This window comes from Carya illinoinensis, chromosome 9 (genome assembly GCF_018687715.1).
Source record: "Carya illinoinensis cultivar Pawnee chromosome 9, C.illinoinensisPawnee_v1, whole genome shotgun sequence".
Taxonomy (NCBI): Eukaryota; Viridiplantae; Streptophyta; class Magnoliopsida; order Fagales; family Juglandaceae; genus Carya; species Carya illinoinensis.
This window is the reverse complement of record NC_056760.1, coordinates 10705468-10713664: the sequence shown is the minus strand read 5'-3', so window position 1 is coordinate 10713664 and position 8197 is coordinate 10705468. Positions and strand designations below refer to the sequence as shown.

At 34.4% G+C, this 8197-nt stretch overlaps 3 protein-coding genes across 3 annotated transcripts; 1 reads left to right on the top strand and 2 right to left on the bottom strand.

Annotated features, from left to right (window-relative positions):
* Positions 1–1848: 1848 nt before the first annotated feature.
* On the bottom strand, positions 1849–2196 carry LOC122276789 (zinc finger protein 3-like). Its single transcript, XM_043086693.1, has one exon. It carries the CDS (start codon positions 2194–2196, stop codon positions 1849–1851), a length of 348 nt encoding a protein of 115 aa, XP_042942627.1.
* A 1310-nt stretch (positions 2197–3506) lies between these two features.
* On the top strand, positions 3507–4398 carry LOC122277689 (stigma-specific STIG1-like protein 1). Its single transcript, XM_043087780.1, has one exon. The coding sequence runs from the start codon at positions 3620–3622 to the stop codon at positions 4097–4099; it is 480 nt and encodes a 159-aa protein (XP_042943714.1). The 5' UTR covers positions 3507–3619; the 3' UTR covers positions 4100–4398.
* Positions 4399–5185: 787 nt separating this feature from the next.
* LOC122275211 (proton pump-interactor 1-like) lies at positions 5186–6066 on the bottom strand. Its single transcript, XM_043084193.1, has 2 exons — positions 5791–6066; positions 5186–5693 (listed from the first exon to the last, which is right to left on the bottom strand). Exons 1-2 carry the CDS (start codon positions 5912–5914, stop codon positions 5464–5466), a joined length of 354 nt encoding a protein of 117 aa, XP_042940127.1. The 5' UTR covers positions 5915–6066; the 3' UTR covers positions 5186–5463.
* Between the last annotated feature and the right edge of the window lie 2131 nt (positions 6067–8197).

Sequence of the window (8197 nt, the reverse complement as noted above, 5' to 3'; positions counted from 1 at the left end):
GCTTCCACGATCAAGGTCGTTGATCGTGGACAATGATAGACATGATTTTCTTCCATCTATCAATTTTTAATTAGATCATGTAATTATTTAACTTCAATAATTTCAAGTCCTTACAATTTTTTTAATTTCTTCTCCAAGGCAATTGATCTCGATTCCTCTCTCTCTATATCATACGTGGAGTGATAATATTTCATATGTGTTCACTAATCAATAGTTAACCCAAAACCACATGGTACGAATCTTGGAGATATTTGTTTTATATTATATCGAAGGGAATGCTGATGTGACATGCATGCAATTGGCTCGGTAATTATTGGCTATAAAATATTTATTTGCTATCCTTGTGCTGTTGCATGCATAGACGTTTGTGCTGGTATAGTATTGCATGCTGATAGACATGATTTTCTTCCATCTATCAATTTTTAATTAGATCATGTAATTATTTAACTTCAATAATTTCAAGTCCTTACAATTTTTTTAATTTCTCCTCCAAGGCAATTGATCTCGATCCCTCTCTCTCTGTCTCATACGTGGAGTGATAATATTTCATATGTGTCTACTAATCAATAGTTAATACAAAACCACATGGTATGAATCTTGGAGATATTTGTTTTATATTATATCGAAAGGAATGCTGATGTGACATGCATGTAATTGGCTCGATAATTATTGGCTACAAAATATTTATTTGCTATTCTTGTGCCATTGCATGCATGGACGTTTGTGCTGGTTCAGTATTGCATGCATGGTACGAATCTTGGAGATATTTGTTTTATATTATATCGAAGGGAATGCTGATGTGAGATGCATGCAATTGGCTCGATAATTATTGGCTATAAAATATTTATTTACTATCCTTGTGCTGTTGCATGCATGGACGTTTGTGCTGGTATAGTATTGCATGCTGATAGACATGATTTTCTTCCATCTATCAATTTTTAATTAGATCATGTAATTATTTAACTTCAATAATTTCAAGTCCTTACAATTTTTTTAATTTCTCCTCCAAGGCAATTGATCTCGATCCCTCTCTCTCTATCTCATATGTGGAGTGATAATATTTCATATGTGTCCACTAATCAATAGTTAACCCAAAACCACATGGTACGAATCTTGGAGATATTTGTTTTATATTATATCGAAGGGAATGCTGATGTGACATGCATGCAATTGGCTCAATAATTATTGGCTATAAAATATTTATTTACTATCCTTATGCTGTTGCATGCATGGACGTTTGTGCTGGTACAGTATTGCATGCGGTGGGGGCGCATGCATAAGATTTATGGAAGGCATGTTTTGCATTTTCATTGTGGCAGACATAATTTTTGAAATTTCCATTTTTTTGTTGTTTAATGTCATGAGGGCGAGAACTTGAACCCATTTGAGTCGATCGACATCAAAAAAAAAAGTACTGAGAAATCATTAATAAATCTTCCATTCACACAAGATATATCACTTTGTTATTGATGGGGTCAATTCTATGATGCCATATGTCCCTGTCACGTTACTAAAGCAAATTCATCGATCCCCGCACCACCGTCAGTTGAAATCAAGGCCCTACACGTCTCTACACGCTACTGTTTAGGTCTCGTTAACTTTTACGATTAAAATAAAAATTTTAAAAATTAAAAAATTTTCATTGTCAAAAATTTTATAAAAATAAATACATATTTTAATTTATTAATTTTCATTTTAAAAAATCTCAAGTTTTTTCTCAAATTTTCATTTCAAAAAATTTAAAATTTCTTCTCAAATAAGTTTCTTTTCCCATTAAGTAAGGCAGCTTTGAATATACAATATTAATTTCCGTAAAAAAAGAAAAAATAAAGACGAAGCGTGCAGCTCTTAAAGCTTGAGAGATAAGTCAAGCGTCTTCATCTCCTCTTGATTAATCCTGTAAAGAGCAGCACTATCTGCAGACCAAAATCCACTAAATTTATCATCACGGGCTGGAGAACCATTCATCATTCTTAGCAATCCAAATCTACCAACGCTGCCTCGTGAAAGCGATCCTACTGCTGTGTGAAAATTCTCAACTGCTGGTTGTTGGTCAACGAGGGGTCTTGACCAGCCCTGAGGTTCCCAGAACCCAACCGAAGATGATTTGTGAGAAGGCTTTTGGATCATAGAATGCGTCTGAACTCCGAACGATCTGTTATTATAATTAGCACCATGAAGAGGAAGAGAAGCCATGCTTGGGTAGTGCCGGTGCCGTTGTTGGTGGAGGGAGTGCCCAAAAGCTTCTGCGGAGGCCAATATGTGTGCTGCTATCTTTTGTCCTCTTTTTGCTAGGTCCTCTCTCTTTTGTGGGCATTTGGGTGGCCTCCTAGTGCTTGTGAACTATAGAATTTTCTTTTGCAATAGGTTTGTGGGCATTTTGGTGGCCTTCTAGTGCTTCCAAGCAATCAATGAGATTGAGCTCTCTATCAAACGTGAGAAATGAATACCGGGTATCGCAGATCTTGATCGATCGTCATGGCTTTTGCAGGTGAGTAATCTTCTGGGTAGTAAAAAGTTTGGACTTTTCGGTGGGGTGGAGTGGATCTTGAGGCTTTGGCAGAGAGCTGGGTTCGTGAGCTTCAGAGAGAGAGAGAGAGAGAGGTTCAGCAAGAAAAAAGTAGAAAGAAAAAAGTAATTATGCAATAAATAGAAAAAATTAAATGTGTGAATTTACTGCTCATTCCTGTAGCAGCGGGATAGACGCTTATTATTATAGAGATATATATATATATATAAAACAATACTTTTACATGCATAAAGGAAATTATAAAAAATAATCTTATAAATTGACTTAATTTCATATGGATATATTTTATAATAAAAATAATTTTATAATATGACGAATCACATTAGAACATATCAACTTATGACATTACTTTTGTGTAATGTTTTTATGATTAAAATATTTTTCTATATATATAATGACTACACTATATATACTATATATATAGGAAAGTACTGTGCGTATACAAAGGTACAGGTAAATATCGTTTCGTATTCTTTAAATTATCTCAATTGTTTAAAATAGTTATGATACTCAAAAGTTGACTTTTTAAATAAATATTAAACCCGGATCTAGCTGATCTAATGATGATCATGTGTGGCTTAGCTAGCTTATTGATTATTACCATTGCCAGCAATATTATGGAAACCAAAGAAAATCAATCCAATGCTCCAGCTCGTTGAATTGCTCGTAAAGGACAGGATAATGATCAATTTACGTACCTAACCGCCTGGACGGCCTCATATCCCATTTCTGCAGCTTCTTCTTCATTCTCGCCTAATTTTTTAGTTTAATATGTCTTCCGAAGCCTAACCTTCGTTTACTTGAATCTCATGCATGTGGTCGTACGTTGAATTAGATCACCCCACTATCAGTAAACGGTATTAGAATATACAATATTTTACACTTTTTCCAACCCAACACGTCTACCTTTTTCGGCCTCCAATCTTCTCTATAAATACCTCTTTCCCTCCCTCCATTCTTTCCCATCCAAAGCATATTCACATTCTCTTCCATCTTTTTTTCTCCGCATTTCATTCATTCACATTTAGTTCATTCTGATTGAAATTCTCTATTCCTTTCTAAGCAAACACGTACGCATACCCACGAAACATGAAGTCTCTAAAGATATGCTTAGTGCTGGCCATTCTTATGGCTTTGGCCGCTATTTCTCTTTCAGCAATACAATCTCGCGATGAATTGTCCCTTGAGGAAGACAATGAAACTACTTATAATGATGAAACTTCTGATCTTTCTCCGGCTGAAACTGGCCGAGAACTAACTTCTCTTCGAGGAGGCTCCCTCCGCTTTCTGTCTGAGATCAAACCTCGGGTCCCTATGACATGCGACAAGTACCCTAGGGTTTGTCGTGCCAAGGGCAGCACGGGGCCGGATTGCTGCAAGAAGAAATGTGTTAATGTGATGACAGACAGACTCAACTGTGGGAAATGTGGGAAGAAATGCAAGTACTCCGATCTTTGCTGCAAAGGTCAGTGTGTGAACCCCAGGTCCGACAGAAAGCATTGCGGAAGCTGCGGCAACAAGTGCAAGAAAGGGAGTTTATGTGTGTACGGGATGTGTAGCTATGCGTAAATGATGAAAGAAATCAACTCCACAGCATTCAGGATCAGTTGGCATGGCTGCAGGCGGAACTGGCTTCCTATACCTGCAAAGTAGTTCATTACATATGTAGTTTTATATTATGAATTTGTTAATGCGTGCGTGTGAATTAATAACACTAATGACGAACAATCATCAATATTTGATAGGCTTTGCCCGTTATTGATTAATGATTATTATTTTCTTTACCTAGCTTTGTGATGTAAATGGATCAGGGACTCAAGATTTCTAAAGTTCTTGTAAGAACTCAATTTAGTTCGGAATTAAATTAATGGTAAAGACATAAGCGCCATGCATGTGATCACGATCGATAAAATAGATGGATAATATCTACAACGCCGCTTTGGAGCGGTCCGGCCATTTTTATGAGAAAAACAGCCCTCCTATCATGAGGTGCCACATCAGATATCACACCAAGTAACTATTAGACCCACCCACACCGAATCACGCATAACACTTAAACATCAAACCCTCCCTCCTTTCTCACTTTCTCATTCCAACACCATCCTCACCATCATAATAGATAATAAAATTTAAAAAAATATATATCGTAATTTTTCACTTTTTATTTATGAAAATTCTGAATTTAAAAAAAATATTTTTATAGATATTTATTATTCAAAAGTATTACAATCATAAAAAAAATATTATAAAAATAAACTTATAAAATAATGTCATTTCATAATATTAACTAAATTTACTTTATAATAAAATTAAACATATTGTTATTTTATAAAATTAAATGTCTTTATACTTAAATAATTTTTCTTATTAAATATGTTTCTCAAAGATATCAAGGTTTTGATAATTTTGATGAATCTCAGAGTCGCCTTCTGCCTCTTAACTGTTCTCTTTATATGTTTTCTAAAGTTGTATAATAGCTTTCAAGACTCTTTATTTGTCTAACAAATAAGCAAGTTTTTTTCTCTTTTATTAAGGGGATTGCAAGTATGGTTGTAAAGGTAAATTTCCATTTTTCTTTTTCCAGGTTATGAATCTATCACAATACCAGAGCATCAATTCTCACTTGGTAAGAAGGTCAAACCCAAACAAAATAGAGCTTCAATGAAAGCAAGTTCGTGGATTCAGAAAACATTTATGAAATTTGATCTTAAGAGTCAAATTAAATTTGAAAGTTCATACAGTCAAACTAAATGTATGTAGCTTCTCTCTTTCTGACTGAGCTACCGGCAACATTATGATTTTAGTGTCAATCCCCTTTCAGGGATGTAACGAACGGGAATAACTTAATTCTTTAGGACTATGAACCTAGCAACTCACACACACAAGCATAGAAACTGGTTCATGGCTCTTTCTACTTAGTTCCAAGTCACGTTTTAGAAAAGATAGTAGTACCCAAGCACCAGCACCAGCAAGGCAAACACAGCAGCAGGAGCAGCCCATATCCAGTAGTTAGTGGGCTTCTTACGTTTCAGGACTACTGGAGCTTCAACACTTTCATCTACCTTTTCTGGTTCAGCAACCTCTGACTCTGCTTCTACCAGTTCTTCAGGATCACTATTAAGTGCCGAACCTGAGGCATTTTTCTTTGCTTTCTTTTCACGCTACTAAGATAACTTAATTGGAGAAGATGTGTCAATTCTAAGCCCTACAACAAACAGAAATAGTAAACCAGAAATTATGAAAATACAGTAAGTTAATAATTTCCTTAAGCTTCTTTTCAATTTCCTTCTGAATCCTAATAGCTCGTTTGGCTTCGGCTTTCTCTTGAAACTTCTTTCTTTCCATGGCCAGTTTAGCTTTTGCCATTTCCTCTTCTCTTTTCATCTTCTTCAACTTTGCTGCATCAACTTCATTGTCCTTGGCATGAGTGTCCTTTTGAATCTCTTCTAACACAGAGGTCTCCTTGTCTTCTGCTTTAATAGGCTCCAAGGTGGATTTTGGGTGTGCTGCTTTAATTTTGGTTTCCTTCTGGGGCTTTTGGCTAAGAAAAGAAAGAACCCAACCTGTTGCTAGGGTTTTCGAATCTATCGCTAGGTGAATTTGTCCGTCTCCTTGCCATAGTAGTGAGAAGGGCTGCCGTCACGAGCGATTCGAACCACTGCAGCTAGAAGGGTCCGAAGCTTTCTGGAGATGGCTGAGAGTAGAGCTGCAAATGAACAGAGCCGCTCGTGAACAATTCGAGATCGACTCGTATAAACTCGACTCGGACTCGGTTCATTTAATAAATGAGTTGTTCGTGAACATTAATATTGGTTCGAATATTAAACGAGCAAAACTCGTATAATCTCGACTCGATTCGGTTTAGGCTCGTGAACAATATTCGTATAAACTCGATTCGACTCGTTTTGAACTCGTCACAATATTCGTAATATTTATATGTATATATTTACATGTATACTTACATGTATTCTTTTATTATATATATTGTATATGCTATGTATATTATTTTTTATACTTTGTATAAGTAATATATATAAAAAATAATATATGTTGTCATTTTAAGTTTATATATAAGTAACATGTTTTATTATTTTACAATAATAATTTATCTAGTTCATAAAAGAATTATTGAGTCAAATATAAAAATTTTATAAAAATAAACAACTCTAATTGATTGCGACACTTTCTTAACTAATCATATTTTGATTATTTGACCATATTTAATATTATATCAATGATAATCGAATATTTAATATTAAATTAATAGTTTAATTATGTAATTTTTTAAATGACTTTAATGTATTAGGCATTCTTGATGCCATATGTATTGGAAAGTGACAATGAATTAATGTTATATTGATATCTAGTTAAAATTGATTAAAAGAAATAATCTCATTTATTTATAAAAAAAAAAAAAAAAAAATCTCATTTGTGCTTCAGCCAACCAAAAATAAAATAAAATTGTGGATCGGATTTTAACCGAGCTCAAGTCGAGCTACTTGAACTCGTATAAACTCGTATATTTTTTGTACTCGAGTTCGAGTCGAGTTCGATCATCATTTATTTTATACGAGCCGAGCTCGATCAGAAATTTTCAATATTTTTCGAGCTCGAGTCGAGTTCGAGCGGATATATATGCTAAACGAGCTCTTGACCCCCTGCTCGAATTCGATTCGATTCGGTTCGTTTGCAGCCCTAGCTGAGAGGAGTCGAGGAGGGGAGGGGAGGGGACCTAGAATGGGGTTTTTGAGAAAGGAAGGATCGGGGTGAAAGACTGAAAGCAAATTTTTCCAAGGATTGAGTGAATCGCGGTTTAGAAATGCAAACCATGAGACGCGTACGTGGCGACCAATTACTGGAGGGCTGTTATTTGAGAGTTAGAAGCCCGACCGGTCCCCAGGTATTCTCTAATATCTATTAAGCATTCAATGTCGTTGACCGAATAATTCATATATTCAAACAAAGATTAATGTTCTAGAACTCATTTCTTCTATATATAAAAAGTGTGTATGAAACGGAAAACCTTGTTTTAACGGTTTTTCTTATTTTTCCGTTAAAGTTAACACCGTTTGTTTTAACGGTTTGACATATAAAATGAAGATATAAATGTTATGAGAGATAGCATTCAATGTTGTTATATAGTTTATTAATCACAATAATTATAATACTTAATAGTTTATATAATAATAAGTAATTAAAGATTAGTTATTATATTTTTCTCTTTTTCCTTAACATACACACATGTATTAGGTGCATAAGACATAAATCCCTAAGTATAATATACGTGTATTATACGTTTCATTAACTCAGATTATTAAGTATTCCAAATTTAAAAATCTCATATAATATATAATACAAATGTGTTTAATCAAAGTGTTTTTTTTTCCCATGGTAGTAGGACGTAGCTTCCGTTAAGTTATATTCCACACGTGGGCTTGCTATAATGGGTACGTGACAAAGGTCGTGATCCTTGAGCTAATCAAGAAAGAGTAAATTCGGCCAACAATTTCAAAATATATTTTAGGATTTATATATATGCTATATATAGAAAATATTATACCACAAATTTTATAAAAAGATTATGTTTTAACTTTATGTTGTCCCTGATCGACTCAACCAACAGCAAAATAAGAATTTCAATGTTATCTCTATTGATCGTCTACAGGA

Excerpts from the sequence above, each read along its gene's own strand:
- LOC122276789 (XM_043086693.1), bottom strand. The coding sequence starts at position 2,196 with ATGGCTTCTCTTCCTCTTCATGGTGCTAATTATAATAACAGATCGTTC.
- LOC122277689 (XM_043087780.1), top strand. The coding sequence starts at position 3,620 with ATGAAGTCTCTAAAGATATGCTTAGTGCTGGCCATTCTTATGGCTTTG.
- LOC122275211 (XM_043084193.1), bottom strand. The coding sequence starts at position 5,914 with ATGAAAAGAGAAGAGGAAATGGCAAAAGCTAAACTGGCCATGGAAAGA. Across the intron at positions 5,694-5,790 it reads TGAAAAGAAGCTTAAGGAAA|AGCGTGAAAAGAAAGCAAAG; the intron begins TTATTAACTTAC and ends AGTTATCTTAGT.